The 20653-nt window shown below is 44.1% G+C and overlaps 1 protein-coding gene across 1 annotated transcript in view; it reads right to left on the bottom strand.

The window, feature by feature from the left end:
- CREB3L1 (cAMP responsive element binding protein 3 like 1) overlaps positions 1-20653 on the bottom strand; it is a 119089-nt gene that overhangs the window by 53694 nt on the left and 44742 nt on the right. Inside the window, exon 2 of the mRNA XM_061610868.1 lies at positions 4366-4594. Within this exon, the coding sequence (XP_061466852.1) occupies positions 4366-4594 (229 nt within the window). The remainder of the gene's footprint in view (positions 1-4365; positions 4595-20653) is intronic.

The following is a 20653-nucleotide window of genomic DNA, read 5'->3' as shown; positions in this document are numbered from 1 at the left end:
CACCTGAATGCAAACACCTGTAAACACCTGCACACTAGGAAGGCTCTATTCCTAATCATGAAGAGACAGCCTTCTGCATGTACTCCTATAAGTATGGGGCTCCATTTAGGTGATCAATAAATGTGTGTAAGGAGAGGGGCAGGGTCTGCCATTCATTGAAAACACAAGCTGAATAACTGAACACAGCCCAGTTCTCTGTGTCAATCTGGGTTTGAATATATTTTGGTCCCTTTGGCATATCTAGATTTGGTTATTTTTCAAAACTAGGCATTCTAATAAAAAATCCTAACAAAACCTGCTGGATTTCCCCTCAATATGGTTAATCATTCTTTGATTGCCCAGACATAGCAAACAGTTCTTAAAAGTCTCACTGCCAAACAAATTCTAAAAATAGCAATTATTCTTTCTGCACTGCCTCCATTTTTGAGCATATTGGTCATAGCACACACAGATTTCTCTAAGCCTATGTGGACAATAGCTGCTTAAAGAGCAGTGACACCGTCTTGTCTGGGTGTGGTTTGAAACAAATCTACACCCAGTTATACATTATTGTTTGATGGAATATACCTAGCCCCACTGCTGATGTCAGAGCTTTTAGGACTGCCCATCTCAGATTTTGGAGTAAAAAGTGGCAGAGCATGACAAACGTCAGGTGTACATGGATTCAAAAAACAGAGGTGGAGAAGCAATGAAGCCAGTATAACCGCAAGTATATCTGTAGCCTAAGTTTAAGACGGATGAAGACATAGGCTGTAAACAGGTTGATCAACTACGAAATCTCTTTGAAGTTGATTTTTTTTTTTAAATGCAATCTAGCTGCTCCCACCAGATTTTACAGTAAAAAGGGGAGGGGTTTGACTAGTGTTGTACGCCTGCATTTTCAGAAGAGAGAGGCGAAGACGCACTGGAACCGGCAGAACAGTGAGTGTGTTTCTATCCATAGATAGAGTTATCTAGGGATGATCTTCCACTCAATGGGAGCATGGCGACTTCAAGTAAAGACTGTCATTGCCAACGCCCAGAGAAGTACAAAGGCACTTCTCTCCTTCTGTTATAATAAAGGGGGCCAATATCTTCCGGCAGCTATACAGGTTTTCGTGGCAAGCCTGTGTCTATGACAAATACGCCCCGCTTGAAAAAGTTCAAAACAAATTCCTACGCGCCATACTTGCCGTTCTATGTTGTGTCCCCAACTATGTTCTGTGGTTAGAGGTTGGACTTCCTACAATAGAATCCCACATCTGGATGTGCAGAATTAATCATGGCTAAAGATGATGTTTGCCCCAGTGGGTTTGACCCCCTACATCTTATCTGACCTTTTCCAGTCTAAATGGAAAAAGTCAATTAATGCCAAACTACTAAACTTAGGGTTCTCCACTCCCATGATTCGTCATCGGGGTTATGTAAAAGCAAAAGAACATATTCTCCAACAAATCCTTGATATTGACTTTCAAGCCCATCTGACTCTGGCTACAAAATTCAGGATTAATGCAAGACCATTTGTACCCACTAATTATCTAGCGACTTTGACTATCCCTAAATTCAGAAAAGCTTTCACATTGGCCAGGTGTTAACATCCTACCGTCAGCTCTTTTAGAGGGCAGATTTTTAAAAATCCCCTACGACGAGAGGGTCTGTCCCTGGTGACGGGGCAGTAGAATCAGCCAAACATGTGCTATTGCACTGCCTATTCTATCATGACCTTAGATCCCACCTAATTACCCCAATCCTACAAAACATTCCTGGCAGAAATGAGGCTATGTTGATTTTCCTTTATCTGATCAATCCCCCCAGATTTCGACCAAGATAGCTAGCTTCTGCTCTGCTGCAATCCATTGCAGAAGAACTCTCTTAAGTTGATTGATAATTTGATTATGTAGATTTGATTTTAATGAGATTTTAACTATCCTGTGCTGTTTTATTGAAAATTTTGCTCTTTTTAATGATGTTAATGATGTTTATATTGATGCTGGTCTATGACTGCAATAAACCTATTACAGATAGAGTGAACTAAGAGTAAGCCAGGATATGTTCCCAAAGGATCTTACTAGTCCAGTATGGCTCAGAGCAAACATTGAGCAGCAAGAACTACTTTAAAATATGGGAACACATAGAAGCATTTCGCAAATCATATGATTTGTTAGTGGGAGGTCAGTTCGTTGGACAAGATCCAGGATGCAAATAGTCAGTTCTCACAATAAATGACTGGAAGACAGTACATTTTCTCTCTCTCTTAAAACAGTGGGTTAGTGACTCTTACTGTGAGTCATGAAGCCAAAATCCCTGTTTAGTCTGTTGTTGTAGGCCCTGATTAAGAAACAGAGGTCACTGTTAAGTCTGGTATATATTTTTCATATATCAGAGCTCAGTTTTTATTTGAAACATTCAATTTCTGTTTCTTCCATTACTGGTATTCTGAACAAAGGACACTGGTAAACAAGGAAAGCTGAAATCGTTTTTCTTTGGTTTGCTGGAATTCACAGCATAATCCTGTGCATGTTTACTGAGGTATAAGTCCCAGTGTATTCAGTTAGGATACCCCTGATAGGGATGGATGAATCTGTCAAATTTGGTTCCTCTCCATTTTTAATATGTCCCATCTTAGGTTCAGTTTCCCCATATTTCTGCATCAGCTTGTGACTTTTTTAAAAAGTCCTTGTGACAATTCATCAGCATTTTAGTGTGTATTTCCCTAATATATTCATTTTGCAAGCATTTCCCTCCCCCCAATATAATGCATTTTAGATGTTATTTTCACTAATATATGCATTTAATGCACACTTTCCCCTAGTATATACTTTTTGTACACATTATTGGGTTGGAGAACCACATCATAACATTCAGAGAAATATGAATTTCAAAGGATAGCAGTTCATGTATTGTTTCAAATGCAAATTAGGTAGATTTGCATTAAAATGGGAACCAAACCAAATCCCCCCACACCGCATCCTTACTCTCTAGTAAGTGTGCAGCCTTTTTCTCTTAGAAGTTTTCCTTTCCTAGGCTGTTCCTACTTGGGTAGAGCACAATAAGAACATAAGAAGAGCCTGCTGGATCAGGCCAGTGGCCCATCTAGTCCAGCATCCTGTTCTCTCAGTGGCCAACCAGGTGCCTGGGGGAAGCCCGCAAGCAGGACCCGAGTGCAAGAACACTCTCCCCTCCTGAGGCTTCCGGCAACTGGTTTTCAGAAGCATGCTGCCTCTGACTAGGGTGGCAGAGCACAGCCATCATGGCTAGTAGCCATTGATAGCCCTGTCCTCCATGAATTTGTCTAATCTTCTTTTAAAGCCATCCAAGCTGGTGGCCATTACTGCATCTTGTGGGAGCAAATTCCATAATTTAACTATGCGCTGAATAAAGAAGTACTTCCTTTTGTCTGTCCTGAATCTTCCAACATTCAGCTTCTTTGAATGTCCACGAGTTCTAGTATTATGAGAGAGGGAGAAGAACTTTTCTCTATCCACTTTCTCAATGCCATGCATAATTTTATACACTTCTATCATGTCTCCTCTGACCCGCCTTTTCTCTAAACTAAAAAGCCCCAAATGCTGCAACCTTTCCTCGTAAGGGAGTCGCTCCATCCCCTTGATCATTCTGGTTGCCCTTTTCTGAACCTTTTCCAACCCTATAATATCCTTTTTGAGATGAGGCGACCAGAACTGTACACAGTATTCCAAATGCGGCCGCACCATAGATTTATACAACGGCATGATGATATCAGCTGTTTTATTTTCAATACCTTTCCTAATTATCGCTAGCATGGAATTTGCCTTTTTCACAGCTGCCGCACACTGGGTCGACATTTTCATCGTGCTGTCCACCACAACCCCGAGGTCTCTCTCCTGGTCGGTCACCACCAGTTCAGACCCCATGAGCGTATATGTGAAATTAAGATTTTTTGCTCCAATATGCATAATTTTACACTTGTTTATATTGAAACAATCAACTCCAAACAGCTTATCAGAAGGTCCTTGAAACATGTATCCAAAAAGAAAACAGGGAGAAGAAGCAGGACATGTACCTTTCCATTTCAGCTTAATGGGTATTTGTATTTTTCATGGACAATTTAGTAAACAACACCAGTTCTGTTATCATTAGACAGATTCAACCCAGTTAAAAGAGGATCAAATTAATTGCCTGGGGTCAAAGTTAACTCTAGACCAATCATACTGAAACTAGAGGTACAGGCCATCCCTTTTGGCTAACCAGATCGTCTGTCTTCAAGGGTAATGGCCCTTTGAAAGAGAACACACCCATCTTGGTCCTGTCAGACCAAGCTCCCCTTTTCTGTCAAAGCACTGTAGGATTTTAGGAAGTTTAGGTATGTGCTTCTTGATCCAGCATGCATGGTTTTTGTGTGCTCACCATTGGCATTCTCTTCTTCCTTGACAGGCATGAGGGGGCTCTGGGGAGCAGAGTCTCCACTGAGCGAGTAGCTGTGCTCTGCCTGGATGCCAGGAGTAGGAGGATCCAGATCCATGTCCAGCAAAGGGTTCTTTTCAGCCAGCATGGGGTCATCAAAGAAGCTGTTGAATAGTTCATTGGAAAAGTCCTCCATGTTCTCAGAGAAGTGGTCAAAGCTCTCAGAGAAATGCTGAGGAAAAAAAACAAGCGGAAGAAGAGCATTAGCATCATCTCCGTGAGAGACTAGAGGGCCTTCTACTGAAACGTATCCCAGGCCAGACACATCAGAAGCCAAATTATTTGGACAAGAAGCAGCTAACTACATCTTTTTTCTTACTGTTTTCCTAGCTAAAGAGAGTTGTTGTTTTAAAAAACGAATCAGCCAATATCCACAATGACATATCTGCCTGCATGTCTTTTATAACTTAATTTAACTATCCCAATTTAATGGATCTTTATCTCTTCTGCACTCATAATAGTCCATCTGTCCATCTTTTTCAACAGCAAGCTTAGTGTTATCAAGCGCTGTGGATTTCAGAATTGAATGATAGATTGATTGATTTTATTACGGTCAAAGACCAGTCCATACAGAACTGTACAACAAGTGCAAAATAGAAAAAAAGTAAAATAATATAACTCTTGTACATAATAAAAGCAAGCAGACAACAAAGATTTCCTTGTAAAACATAAAAATATTAGAGATTAATTTTAATCCTGAATTGGAGGAGGTTCAGATATTACTAGCCAGATACTCTAAAGACAAGGGGTGCAATTTTTCAGGTCTTTGTCTATCCCAAATGGTATTCAGACTTGGCTGAGGAATCCTGAATGGAAGTGTTGAGGAAGATATGAATGGCGAATTTACATATGTATCTGGTTTGGGGGCCTCTACAATCGACTATGTTATGGCCTCATATAACTTGCTAAACTTGGTGTCTAGCTATACAATAAGTAAACGAATCAAGAGTGACCATCTACCCTTGGTGCTATTCCTAAACCTTAGCAATCAGATTACCTGTGCAAACTATGCACCAATGCTAAACTCAGAGGGTGAAATAAGAGCTTTGAGTATCCAATGGTCACCTAGGGAAAGCTCTTACTGAACTACTGAATTCAGAAGAAAGTCTCACCTGCCATCATGCTATGCTATCAGTGATCTCTCCTGGATCAGTTTTAGATTCATACCAGGTATTGTTTATGTTCATACAAAATTTCTTGAAAAATAAAATCGTGGCCAGACATCTTTCCTCTAAGTCTAAACATTGGTTTGACTATGAGTGTATTGCCATTAAAAACACCCTAATTGAGAAATATAGATCATATAGGGAACTGAATCTGCCAACTCTCCCTTCAGGACGGTTTATATTAAAGAGGAGATATAAGCCTCCAATGAAAGGAAAAAAAGAAGCAGGCCCAGAGAGGGATATGGCAAACCCTAATTAAGGCCTCTAGAGCAAATGACTTAGTAACCTTCTGGAGGGTGGTTTCAAGGGGCTGGCCTAGTTCATTTCAGAATTTGCCATCATTGGCAGACTCATTTGAAACCATCAGAGAGTCTTTGTAATATTTTCTTTTATGCAGTGAAAGTGACCATTGGATATCCTATGACTCCTGGATATCCTATGACTCCTGGAATGTCCTTCTAGGGATCATAGGATTGCCCCCTATAACACCTCCTTTCATTACCAGTCCTCTAAGTAGTAGGCAGAGTGACAAAACAGGTCACTACCAGTGGCCTCTCTGGGGTTTAACAATAAAAGTCAGAGTTCATTTTGGGATACCATTCTTGTACTTATACATGGACAGACAAAAACACAACTGCGATAACAAATCATAACATAATTGCCTGTATCAGCTGAGGACTAAAGGTTGTATCCAACGTAGTGCTAAGTCGGGGTCCTCCTCTTCCCACCAGCCTGCCTCGGGCCCACAACACCATAGCCCAACAGATGGCACAGGGTTAATAAGTTTACCTATATGCCTCACCTATCTCTCATGTTTTGTGAATGACATGCACGTGTAGCACACATGCCTGCCATCAACCAAAATGGTGGTGGTATCATCCCTTTAGGGAAGCCCCTGCCACCACCTTGGGTGATAGCAAGCATGCGCACACAGTATTCACACTGATGGGAGAGGCAGGTGGGTCATGTGGGCGGGCTTATTGAAGTCCATACTGTCTGTATTGGGGGTTGCCTGAGAGCTCCCTCTTCGCAATCCGTGGCAGGGTCGGGTTTCAGGACCCATCGCTGCTGCAGATCATGGAATGGAACATCACCCTCCCACCCTAAGGAGGGGGCTTTCAGGGCCCCCTCTGGACTGCGGGGCCCTCGGCCAGGGTCCAACTTGGCCACCCTCTGGCACCGGCACTGTATAAAGTCCCACCAGATCATACTTCTCAGCTCTTACAGTGGTGGTTCATAATCTGTTTCTACCAAGTCTTTTCACAGCTTCAGTGTCTCTTGCTCCCCAATGAACAGAAACACAGCTCTGTAGTCAACCCATATTACCCAACCCACAATGTGTCTGGCAGTCTGCCCACCTGGCCAGGACCTGTGGAGATTCCTGTTGTCATCACATATCTTATGCACTTTTCATCGTGACAAACATTTGAGGTGTGTGCAATGGTGCCGGGGCCCTTGGGCATCAGCTTGCCCTGGGCCCCAGCATGTGTGTGTGTGTGCACGCACCCCCCACCTACCTGTCTCCTGTCTTTTAGCATTGCCATTAATCAAGATGGCGGCCATGGTTTCCCTAAGGGGAAGAAGCCTGCGCCACCATCTTGGTTGACGGCACGCGTGCATGCTACACTTGTGCATCTCTAGCATCAACCAAGATGGAGACGGGTTTCAGCACCTTAGGGAAACCTCAGCTGCCACCTTCATCAAGGGCAATGCTAAAAGGCAGGAGACAGGTAGGTGGGGCGAGGGAATGGTGGGCAGGCGGAAGCTCCTGCCTTGCGATCCGTGGCAGCAATCCTGCCGCGGATAATGGAAGGGGAGCAAAGGGGCCCCTGCAGCCCCAGGGGCTCTTGGCCAGGGCCCCACTTGGCTGCCCTTTAGAACCGCCCCTGAATGGTGCAATCTTGTCACAGATGTCTAAAATTCATCCATCAACAGTTAAGATGAAAAACAACCCAGAAAAAATGCAAAATTAAAGGGAAGCATCAACAAATCTTGTGCTCTGCAGATAACTTCCACTGCGATAATATGCACTCCCATATGCTCCTCAAACAGCAATACACACTCTTGTCGTCTCTGGGTTTACAAGGCCAAATGTTTCTGCCCATTTTTAAAAGAATGAATTTAATCAAAATAAAAGGAAAAGGCTGTGACATTTTAATGTCCTCAAGGACTCCAGCCATCTTTTGAGGGTTCTAGGAATATACTATAAAGTCACATGATGACTGTGAATATTTGACTCGCTGAGAAAGTTTAAATATGACCTCGTAACATTAATATGATTATACCACTAACATCCAATAAATCAAAGCAGCATTTCCAATTATCCAGCTTCTGATTTTATATATATATAAAACCCCAGACCTTTCCATATGGCCCATTATTGTTTGCTGGCAGAGGACAAAAGGATTCATCAAACAGTGATCAAGAAGTTACCCTCATAGAAACTAGAAAGGGGGAAAAGATTGCAGGAATACTTAACCCATTACATTTTCCCTACACAAAGATAGCTTCCATTTCCATGCCATACTGCATGAAGGTTTATGTGCCTTTTTTCCTTTGGCTACCTTATATAGATGGATCGGAAATGCCCCTATCTAAGGATAGAAACACTCACTTCTGGGGTGGAACGCCGGACTCTTGCAAGCCTGTGACACTGACGCAGCCAGGAACAAGCACCACAGTGTGGCAGGAAGCAGCTGCCCTTTCTATCCATCACGTGGAAGAAACTGCTGCCATTGGAGACCACTCCAGCACAAAAATCTCTCTCTTCTGAAAACGGGGGCACGTGATGCTAGTCAAACCCTGCCGTGTTTTACTGTAAAACCTGGTGGGATCAGCTCAAGTGCGGGTTTTTTCAGAGATTTTACAACTGATCGGCAGATCAACCCGTTCCCCCTCCAGGTGTGGCCAACGGAAAGCCTTTGCTGTAGGCAACTAGCGTGTTCACAGCCTAACATTTCTGCTTCTGTAAAGGAAGATGCAGTCCCCCTTGGTGTTAGACTCTTGCCAGCACCAACCCCCAGCCATGGGGAGGCAGTATGAGGGGGCAATTTAATTAGAATGATCTTTACTGTGACCTGCAGTGTGTTTTTAGAGACAGAGTATTTTTGGCTGGAAATCAAAGCCAGCCACTGATAGAAAATGAGCAGATGGAATGGGATTGTTTTTTCAAAGAAAAACCCAAAACTGTCTTCCACGCCATTTCGGCTTCCCTTTGGTCCTCTTCAGGCATTACAAATACTCAGGTACATAGAAGGTATGGAGGATTCCAGATTGCAGAGAGGCGTGTAAGTTGTGCCTTCAGCTAAACATACTGCAATTCCACATCAGACCTTTCTGGTCGACCAGGGAAGGCTGAAGTGGAGAGGGTGGGCCCAGTGCATGTGGCCCTTCCTCTTCTTCATTGTTCAACATTTATCATGCCTAAACATGGCTTGTGCAAGTACTGAAGCAGAGTTGCAGGAAAGTTTTTAATATTCAGTATTGTCTACTTAGACTTTTAAGGGGTCCTCCCCTTTCTTTTCTTCATTTGGTGCTGTCCCTCCCTCTCCCATTCCTATGAACTTCAGGAAGGGAAGCTTTTGTAGCCAAAAAGATGAGTGGTAGTCGCCCACATGTAAGGTTGCAGACCATCCTATACATGCATGGTTGGCCTGATCCAGCAGGCTTTTCTATTAACCATTGCATTTATAATCTTGGACAATATGGTGTACCTTGTTGTATTTGGTGCTATTGTTTGGAAATATTTAGGAAATATTAAGATGGAATGACACTGGGTAACTTACAGGTGAGGCCAGGTTTTTGAATATTGAGTTGAGTTGATTGTAGGAACGCAAGAACAGCCTGCTGGATCAGGCCAGTGGCCCATCTAGTCCAGCATCCTGTTCACACATGGTAGCCAGCCAGATGCAACCAGATGCCTATGGGAAGCCCGCAAGCAGGACCTGCATACAAGAGCATTCTCCCCTCCTGCTTTTTCCAGCAACTGGTATTCAGAAGCACACTGCCTCCAACTGTGGAGGCAGAGCATAGGCATCATGACTAGTAGCCACTGGTATCCTCATCCTCCATGTATTTGTCTATTAAATCCATCCAAGCTAGTGGCCATCACTGCCTTCTGTGGGAGCAAATTCTATATGTGCTACATGAAGAAGTACATCCTTCTGTCTGTCCTGAAGCTTACATTCAGCTTCAGTGTAAAATTATTAAATTATTATTGGTTCTTGATTACACACAGATGAAATGAAAGCACAATTACCTCTGTGTGTGTGCATGCTCACACATGCTCAGACTCTTTATAACACTGAGTTTCTGGTTGGGTTAAAATTCTGCTGCAAAGCATCAATTTATTGCTGAAAGATAGTATTTTAAGGGGAATGATATAAACAAGTATTTAATATGGTACTCTACACAAAACATCAGCAAGAAAGGATGTGCTTTGGAGTGTGCAATGCATGCTTTTAAAACTCCATACTGAGGCACACTTCCTCTTTGTAGACGGAGGAGGTGGGGCAATTGTTTGGCCTCCTCTTCAGTGACAAAATCCATCGAGCAGGCCCTGCTAGCAAAAAGACTGAAGGAGGAGTTGACCTGGCCACCCCGGATACTACAATGTAAGTTCCTGTTTCAACTGAAAGGTGTATGTTTGTTTTACTCTAACTCAATATCATTATGTAAATAGAAGCCAGGCAATGAGAAGGCTGCCAAGAGACTGGTTAAAGGAGCAGATAGCAGGTCTCTTTTGTTAGCCATCAGGCCTTGTTATTAACAGGGCAGAGAGATCTGAAGCGCAGTTGGAAGAGGGCTATAGTTAGGTATACCATCAGCCATCAGTGACATAAAAGAAGCTGCCACTGGGAATTATATGTGCACACAACCCCAACCCAGTTATAAGCACTGGTGAAACTTTTCAAAATGCACACAAAAGTTCTATACATGACAATCACAGCAGGTAGGGTAGTTAATACAGAGGAACATACATCCCAAAAGAAACCACAAGGTGAAAACAAACAATTCGTAAGATCTTGAATTAACTTGCCACTTGGATGCTTGCAAGGAAGGAAGGCAGAGAAGCAATGGACTTTCCAAAGTTTGTCTCCAACAGGCAACTGGACAGCCATCTGTCGGGTACTGTTTAACTTGCATTCCTGCACTAAACAGGGGGTTGGATTCAATGGACTCATATACTGAGATATAGTATTGAGAGATATACTGCCTCTGAACATGGAAGTTCCATTAAGTTATACTATGGCTACCCATCAGTCCTACCAACTTGGTCACCTCCTCTTTGTCTTTGTCATTGTCCTAGTTGGCATGCCGAGAAGATATTACAAACACATATCTTGCCAATACAAGACAATCTGGGCATGTTGAGTTATTACAACAATGTGACCCCCACGCGCGCACGCACATGCACACACACACACACACACACAGACACACAGGTTAATTCATTGTAGTATACATAAATGATGTCCTAAAAGTCTTCTGAGTAAGCCATTACTTCCTAAAAGGGAGAAAAAGATTTGGATGTGTTGGCAACCCTTTACATAAGGGATGGGGAACCTGTGGCTTTCTAAATGTTGTTGAACTTCAGCTCCCATCATCCCTGACATTTTGCCATGCTGGCTAGGGCTGATGGGAGTTGAAGTCCAGTAATATCTGGAGGTTAAAGTTAGCCACCCCTGTTATATAAACATTAAAATTTGCCATCTTTCTATTCAGCCAGACCAAGAGCTCAAGAGATTGACCAGCAGAAGCAAAGCAGAATGAGGATTGGAACAAGCTTCAACTGTTGCCTGCTCTCTCCTGAAAGGGGGGGCAACTGGACTGTGAACTAATAGGGGCCAATCTGCCTGAGCATTCTTCATCTTTACTTGGTGAAAAGGCACACAAGGGAACATTGCATTGCCTGAATCTGGTAATGAAGGAGAGTTCTTTTCATGGTGTACCTAGCTAAATCTGGGAGGACCCTCATTTTGCGTTTCTGTAACAATGGGGATTACATAAGAAAAGGTTTTGAAACCAGTATTTTTGAAAAATGTTTTTAAACCAGGTGCCATCTCTGTTATCTTTTTAGCATCTACTGAAGACCTTCCTCCTTCAACAAGCCTGTTAAGTAGAGACTTTACCTCAGTCTGCATCTGTTTTGCAATTGCTTTTTAAGATGTTTTTAAAGTTTTTTTTAAAGATGATTTTAAAATGTTTTATTTTTAAGATGTTTTAGGATTTTTTTTTAGTGTTTTGTCCCTTATTTACTACCCTTTTCTCCTTCTAGGGGAGAGGGCGGGATAAAAATTTAATAAATAATAATAATAATGATTATTAATAATATTTTAATTGCCATGGCACGGGACCACAAAACCCAGAGTTATATACTGCATCACTTTCAGACATTAACTCCCTCCACACACACACTCATTGTTCTGCCATTGGACAAAACTTGCTCAGTCCCATATGCTTTGCTTTTAAGTTGTATGGCAGAATGACATAGGCCTAGTTCTCACCACTTCAGATGACAGATGGAGTCTTACATGATGGAATGATTTTCAGCATAGAAAGCTAATATGTTAGGGGAAGGGTTCCAACGAAGCCTTTTCCCTGATATGATAGCTTTCTATGAGAAGGGTATTTTATTATATGGAGAGTGTTCCATCGTGTGAATATGCACCTCTAGTCTGAAGTGTTATAGCCCAGACAAAGATTTACCACTTCAATGAGAAATAAGCCTAAGTGGTACAGGCCCAAGACATTTTGCTGCCTGAAATGGTGCAGTGCTTTGCACCCTCCACCCCAACAGGGCCAACAGATCTAAAAGTCTTGTTGAACTAGACACCAATGACCACTTTAATCTATCATGGTGCCATCTCCAGTGGTGACCCTAAGATAAATACTGGTGTTAGAGAAGAGTTGAGGGGGGGGTGCTGGTGACCATCTGCAGGATGCTTAAAACTAGCAAGTAATCATATCAGATCTGCATCTTCTTGAAGGGCTGTCACACAGAAGAAGGCAAAGACTTGTTTTCTGCTGCCCCATTGGGTCGAACTAGATCTAATGGGACTTTAGTTATAGGAGGGTAGATTTCAGCTGAACATTAGGATAACCTTCTCAACAGTAAGAGCAGTTTGGCAGTGGAACCAAGAACCCAGAGAGGCAGGGCTGGTGCCAGGCATGACGGGGCCCTTGGGCACCAGCCTGCCCTGGACCTGCAGTGTTTTAGCCCAACACCCCCTCCTGATACAGGTGGCACAGGGGTAATATGCCTGCCTGCCTGCACATCCCACCTACCTTTTGTGTTGTCTGAAAGACATGTGCATATAGCGCGCATGCCTGCCATCAACCAAGACAGTGGTGGGGATGTCAAATCCTTAGGCAAGCCCGCCCCCCACCATCTTGGGTGATGGTAGGCATGCACGCATAGTGCACAAGTGTTCACCCTGACGGAGAAGTAGATGGGGCATGTGGGTGGGCATCTCAAAACCTGAGCTGTTTGGATAGGGGGATGCCTGGGAGTTTCCTCTCTGCGATCTGCAGCAGCAGTATGTTGCAGGACCCAACACTGTCGCAAATCGTGGAATGGGAGCACCATCCTGTTACCCTAAGGAGGGACCCTAGGCCAGGGCCCAACCTGGCCGCCCTCTGGCACTGGGCCTGTAGAGAGGAGGGCTCTCCCTTGCTGGAGATCTTTAAGCAGAGGCTGGGCAGCCACGGGTTATGAATGCTGTAGCTTGGCATTTCATGCATATGGAGCACAAGAATGGATGGCCTACAAGGCACCTTCCCTCTCTTTCCCCCATTGGCATATTTTCTTGATCCTTTCGCAAGTGCAAATGCTTTCCCAATCAGTGCCTGTCCCTTTTATCTCTGGACAAGTACTCATTTACCAGATTAGCACTAACCACAGCACTTTCTCAGAATGGGTTTTTCAGAGGTAAGTGCTTTCTGCACTTAAAGTAGTTTATGCACTGAGATTAGGGATAATTATGGTTATTACCAAAGATTGCATGAGGAGCAGACACCCCTAAAGAAGAAAGCCCTCCTAGAACACTCCAGGTTTGGAAAATGCTATTTAATTTCAAGGCAAGGCAACAGATTCAGGGGGTGAATCATAGTTTATATATTCAGGGGTGAATCAAGGGTTGAAGAGAGTTGAAAGGTAGTCAGCAATGCCTCCTGACAAGATCAGAGGCTCTTGACTTGCCCTTCTGTCAAGGTTGTTATCTCTGGTGGATGGAGATTGCACATTCATACAAAAACACCATGACCTGTCAATGACCCCCTTTTAAAGCCATCCAAGCTAGTGGCTGTCCCCACATCTTGTGACACTGATTTCCATAAATTAATTATCTGTTGTGTGAAGTCTTTTTTTTAGTCTGTTCTGAATTTTGTCCTGATCATTTTCACTGAATCACATCAAATTGTAGTACTGTGAGAAGTAGAATATATCCTTGCACTATACAAAATGTTCTAAATCTCTATCATGTCCTCCCTTAGGGTGTAGTCCAAACATACCACCGGCAGCAGAGAGTGCAGTTGCAGAGCATGTACACACACACCTCGCTAGCGGAGCCCCAAACAGCTAGGCAGAGAGTTGGGCAGAGGCAAACATCAGCCTCATCAAAAACCAGCCATCACATCAGATTGGGGTATGTGTGTGTTGGATTGCTCCTATTACTATTATTTTATTCATTTATTCAATTTATATCTTAACCTTCCTTCCAAAGGATCCCAGGGCAGCAAACATATCAATAATATTAAAAAACAACAACAAGCTAACTAAAAACATTTAAAAACATTCTATAATTATGATTTCAATATCTTTCAGCTATCAAATGGCTGAGTAAACAGGAATGTTTTTTAATTCCTCTTGAAACTCAGTAATGAAGGAGTCAGATTCACCGCACCAGGAAGCATATTCCACTAATGGGGAACTGCCACTTAAAAGGCCCTGTCATGGATCAACACCAACCAGGCAGTCCCCAATTGTTCTAAATTAAAATGTCCAAACAATTTAGCCTTTTCTTTTTAAGGGAAGGCACTCAAACTCCCCGATCATAGATGGAAACTGGAGTCCATCAACATCTGGAGGGCCACATGTTCCACATCCCTGCTTGAAGATTTTTGATAGTTCTCTTCTGAACTAAGGAAAACCACGGGGAAATGAATATAATTAGGAAGAAGGCTTAAGGCAGACTCTCATGAGGCTCTTGGTGACAATGGAGGGTTAAGTAAAGACAGAAGACGGAAGCAGGCCAAAAATCTTCAACCTTCTCCAAATCCAGAACAGTATCTTCTAGCTTTTTCTCAAAACCATATAAACACCCTTACAAACTGTTCACTGAGTGATTGAAAAGCTACTGAAGAGGGCTTTTCCAGTAAGAACTAACCTCACTGGGGCTTTTGTGAACTTGCCTTACAGATAAACAGTCACCAGTTTGGGGCAAGCCAATAGGGAATGTGACCAACATCATTTTGTAGGGAAACCTGCTTCCAAATGGGGCCTAAAGTTGAAACCAGAGTCCATATACAGTGTTCTGTTATCTCCTTCTCTCTTTCACCCTTGTGTTTGTTTTTTTTCTCTCTCTCTCTCCCCCCACCCTTGCCCTCCGCCCACCCCTCATATTTCACATCCAAGAAATAGCAAAATTTGTGTTTCCAAAGCAGCATTACCAATGAGCAGTCAGGATAGGGGCAGCCAAGGTTCATCCAGCCCCGTTGTGGGGTTGTGCTGATTTCCTGATCCAAGCCCAAGTTTCTGGCTGCTCTTTTCCCTCAGCTCTTTCCCATGCACTTGGAGATAGGAGGAGGTATACCTATTGATCTCATATGTTGGGGCACCGGTCTCCATACAAGTCACTCTTTTAACTCCATAGGAAAATCTGCTCATGCTTAAGCTGTTCCATTCCTGAAGCCAGCATGGGAGGCTGTCAGTCATTGGCTGCAGTACCAGCCCTTTCCCACTGACAGATCCATGATAGGCTGAGTCTTCCAAACATATTTCCACCACATGTTCTCATCATCACAACCCCACAGTAAAGGCTGCCTGAATGACACCACCAAAGCCTGTGAGGATCTCCACCAAAGCCTGTGAGGATCTCCTTTGCAGGGCCAGCCTTACCATTACACAGTGTGAGGCACTCACCTTAGGCGGCAGATGCTGGGGACAGAAGCAGTAGTGCACATGCACACGCACGCACACACACACACACACACACAGAGAGAGAGAGAGAGAGAGAGAGAGAGAGAGAATGAACAAAATGTTCCTAATGAGTCCCCTGGCCATTTGTCTCTGTATGAGATCAGAGCCACGTGAGCACAACACTGCCTGTCATGCACTAGCTAAACTAGCCTGCTGCCCTCAAATGCAGAGGAGGATACTAATAACCCATTGTTAGTGAAGTAAGTTTCAACTGTCAGCCCAGTCAGTTTCTGCCCATGGAATTGGGGAAGGGGGGGGCAAAACATCTTGGCCCAGCCCTCCTTTGCTGCTTTCTGCCCACGCTGGCTGGGGCTGATGGGAGTTGGAGTCCAGCAACATCTGGAAGGTACCATATTGAATACTCCTGGGCTTAGTTGAAGTTATACAAGCATGAACTCTCAATTTCTTTGCCACTGGGTTGTGCCCTCTTTTTACCTTTCTTTAATTTCAGGGAAGAGCCCTCCCCCCCATCCAGATTCAAACAAGTTCTCCCAGTCCTGACCTCTCTACACCAAAACTCACTCCAAAAAGAAGCCAGCAAAAGGCCAACACTACTGGACTAAAGCCCAAATTCAGAAGACTGAGGCTGCTTGGAAGTCAGAGGTTCTCCTTATGCTGGCCAACTGTGCCAAACCGGGAGGGGATTCTTCTAAGTTTTCTCTTTTACTTTTTTTTTAAAAAGTATTTTTCCTTCTCTGCCTGCCAAGATAAATCTCCAGTTCCAGCTGTGACATCTGCATTTTCCTTTCTCTGTTTTCAATAAGAAATGAACCCCCCCCCAACACACACACACACTCTAGCTTCATGGCTGAGGTTTCTTTTACACTCCAGGAAAGAAGCTGCATGCCTCCATCCGTTTTTTGCACTCTTTAAAAAAAAAGTGAATTTTAGTGCTCATGAAACTGACAGTCTGACAGTGTTAACAAGAGACAGGCGGCATATGGGTAGCTGCTAAGCATACTTTGGTCTTACAACCTGGTTAACACTCCTCCAATCTGATCCTCCTTATGACTGTAAGCCTCTTGCCACATTTCTAGCCCCCTGCCCTCTAACACTCTTTGTTCTTAGCCCATAAATATTTAACTCCTGCACTTCCATGCCTTCCATCATCTGGAGACTACCTCACACATGGTTTTTAGTATGTACATATGGTGAGATAGACAAATGTGTATTTTTGAGAACATATGCACACTGAATGAAAACATGTTCACATGCTCAGTATTTTGGGGACCCAGAGCCGGTGCAAGATAATTTTGCTGCTTTAGGCAAAGGACAGGATGTATAGAAGCCAACTGGAATGGCTGCGGAATCTTGTTGCCTCAACACTAGCAACAATGGGGCGGACAAGTCAGCCTATGTGGCTTTGTCTTCCAATGGAAAAGAAAGGCTGGAGGGCTCAGAGGGAACTAACGCTTTCGCGAGCCCCCCCCCCCCCAGCACTGGGAGCCTGAGGTGGCCATTTCACTTTGCCTAATGGTAGCCAGCCCTGCACAGATCCAATAACTTGACTCCTATAATGACTCAGTTCTGACATCATGTCAAACCACAGTTTGCACTAACCATAGTTTATAGCCCAAACCATGATTTAACCTTCCAAAGGTACAAAAGGCAAGCCATGTTTTTACAGCTGCTTGTTTTGTTTCATTTTTTATCCTCAGCACTCAGCTTCATAAATTCATTCCCTCTACATGGTGTGCTAGCTGGAACTATGGCCCATCAGTACAGACACCCTACACCACAGATAGACAAACCATGATCAGCTAACCCACTTCAGACTGTGACTATTGTGTTCCCTGACCGATCATAAACCAAGGATTGTCAATTCAGGCGTTATGCCAAAGCATAGTTAAATTTCATTGCACCCCTGAGACTGTGACACAGCCCTGGCAGAAATAAGTAGATACTTTTCTTTTACGTACATGAACAAGGTTTTCATAGTGTAGTGGTGCAAACCATATCAAATGAGAGCACCACTTCTTTGCAATGAAGTGGAGCGTAAGGCACTAGTGGAATATCCTTTCAAAATTAGCTTTGAAATGTGCAGTTCCTTACAACCTAATGAGCATATTTTCATATTTTGATATCTCAGATAGGGTCAAGATACTCTTGGCAAAAGTGTGGGATGTGGTGTAGCAACTCTTGGAGGAGAAGGAAATCACCCCAAATTGAGTGTAAGGCATCTTCTGTGACCAGACCCACTCTGTATCTGAAAGTTTCCCAAGCCTCAGAAACAGATTCTTGGGGACTTCACACTAAAATCTTGTGTTAAGTTCAAATTAAGCAAACATCACTTATATAGAAAATAGGTACTGTTCCTGTTAAAAAGATAGAGTTGGAGGTTATGGACCATGAAGTGCAATCCCATACAGTTTGGTCCTGAATGATATTTTCCAGTCCTGTGGATTGCTCAGCACTACACATGTCACTTACAGTCTACAGCTGGGGCTGCCAAATCACAAGTTCATAGAGACTTAACATGTGACCTTTTTCTTAGTGTGTTGGAGTATGACCTGGGAGACCAGGGTTCAAATCCCCACACAGCCATGAAGCTCACTGGGTGACCTTGGGCCAATATACCAAGGAAAATGACATTTAAAAGGTAAAAATCCTTATGGCCATCCCTATTATTAAGTAGAATGAGGCAGCCACCTGAGGCGACAGAGGCTGAGAGCAGCAGAGAGGTGTTAGGAGGAGACAGATGTATGTATCACTTCAGCCTGCCCTAAGCTAGCCTGCTGCCCTCAGGTGTTGTGGAGGACACTGTCCCATTGCCAGTGTTCAAGTAAGAGCCTTTCTGCTCTTACCATTTATAGCAATGTAGTTGCTGTTTGATTCAATGTTTTAAAGAGTGAATTTATAGCTGATTGTCTGCACCTTTGGTCACATTATTTATTTCTTGCCTTTATATCCCACCTTTCCTCCAAGGAGCTCAAGGTGGTGTACATGGTCCTCCTCTCCCTGTTTTATCCTGACAGCAACCCTGTGAGGTAGGTTAGGCTGAGAGACACTGACTGGCCCAAGGTCACCCAGTGCGCTTCAGGGCTGAGTAGAGATTTGAATCCTGGTCTCCCAGGTAAGCTCATGTGTTACTGTTATTAGGGAGCAAGCATAGAGTTTTCCTTTCTACACTAATGGTGGATTGTGCCCAACTTGGGAAAAGTTCCATGGCTGTAGTCACATCCTTTACGCACCCTCATGTTCCTTCAGCCAGTAAATGTCACAATTATGAGTATGCACATGGGCAGGGCTGGCTCCAGGCATGGAGTGCCGGTGACAGCTGGCACTGGTCAGAGGGAAGTGGCATAAAACAGATGTCTCCAAAACTATGCCCACCAGCCCTTACCCCCTCCACACAGAAACCGGGACACCGCTTGTACACATGCCAAATGAAAATATTGAGGATCCATTCCAGATCTTCCACAAAAGTCCCTTGGGCATCAGCTTGCCCTGGCCCCCCGGTGGGTGGGTGTGCACGTGTGTGCACATGCACGAACGTGCGGCACCCCCACACACACCCCATGTCCCCCCTACCTGTCTAGTCTTTACCATTGCCCTTAATGAAGATGGTGGCCGCGGTTTCCCTAAGGGGAATGAAGCCTCCACCGCCATCTTTGTTGATGGCACACGTGCGTGCTACACACGCACATCTCTGCCATCAACTAAGATGGCAGCAGCGGCTTCAGTACCTTAGGGAAGCTGCAGCCGCCATCTTCATTGAGGGCAATGCTAAAAAGCTGGCTGACAGGTAAGTGAGGGGCATGGGGGGGGTGGATCGCGGAAGGGGAGTGGAGGGCCCCTCAGGGGCTCCTGTAGCTCCAGGGCCCTCGGGCCAGTGCCCAACCTGGCCGCCGTTTAGAACCAGCCCTGCACATGGGGATAGCCCTTTCACTTTTTTCCTTTTGTATATAATGGCCAAATATTATGAAATTCTAATCTTGTGGGGGTATAGGGGATTAGAAGAAGTTAGACGAGAGGACCTATGAAACCCCACTACTATGGCTTGTTCCGCTATCTCCCTCTGCTATCTCCCATATCTGTCCTCTGAACGGAGCTCGCATCTGGCACCGGTGACAGCTGGCACTGGTCAGAGGGAAGTGGCATAAAACAGATGTCTCCAAAACTATGCCCACCAGCCCTTACCCCCTCCACACAGAAACCGGGACACCGCTTGTACACATGCCAAATGAAAATATTGAGGATCCATTCCAGATCTTCCACAAAAGTCAGATTATTTTGTGGGAGAAGAAAAAGTAGGGGGGTTAGTACATTATTCTGGAATACTAGCTGAATAACGATTATGGTCTGTGGCAGCATGCCAAAAAATGGGGGTGGTGCAGCAGGAACTATACCAGGAAGACCCTCAGATTCAACTGCCAAATCTAGTCAGCTTCTGTTGGTAGAATGGGGATTAGGGCTGTCATCTTGCCCTTTGCTTCAGGTAGCACAATGTCTTGGGCCAGCCCTGCAGAAATGTGGTTATTTAGTTCAAATTATGTGGTAGATTTATGTCATCCTGTTCTCTTGAACACAAGCAGATCAGCAGCTGCCCATGACTTCCCTCAGAGAAACAAAGACTCAGAGCTCCACTCAGGAGGGCGGCCTTTCCCAAGTGGGATAATGATGGACACAGAATTTCTAAGAATACAGAAATGTTATCATTTGAACATAAATAATGTCACTGAGTGTGGCCTCAGTATGTACAGACTTGGTTGTACTGATTGAAGACAAGCAGCCTGACCGGAAAGCTGGGGGAAGAGATGATTGAAGTAACCCCAGCTTGTGATGCCATCAGGGCAGGATCTTTGGGGCAGGCGTCCAGGCCCCCACAAAGCAGAATGGGCAGCAAGAAGCCCAAATGTAGCAAGAA

The sequence above is a fragment of the Rhineura floridana genome, chromosome 2 (assembly GCF_030035675.1).
Source record: "Rhineura floridana isolate rRhiFlo1 chromosome 2, rRhiFlo1.hap2, whole genome shotgun sequence".
NCBI lineage: Eukaryota > Metazoa > Chordata > Lepidosauria > Squamata > Rhineuridae > Rhineura > Rhineura floridana.
This window is presented reverse-complemented; position numbering and strand designations above follow the sequence as displayed.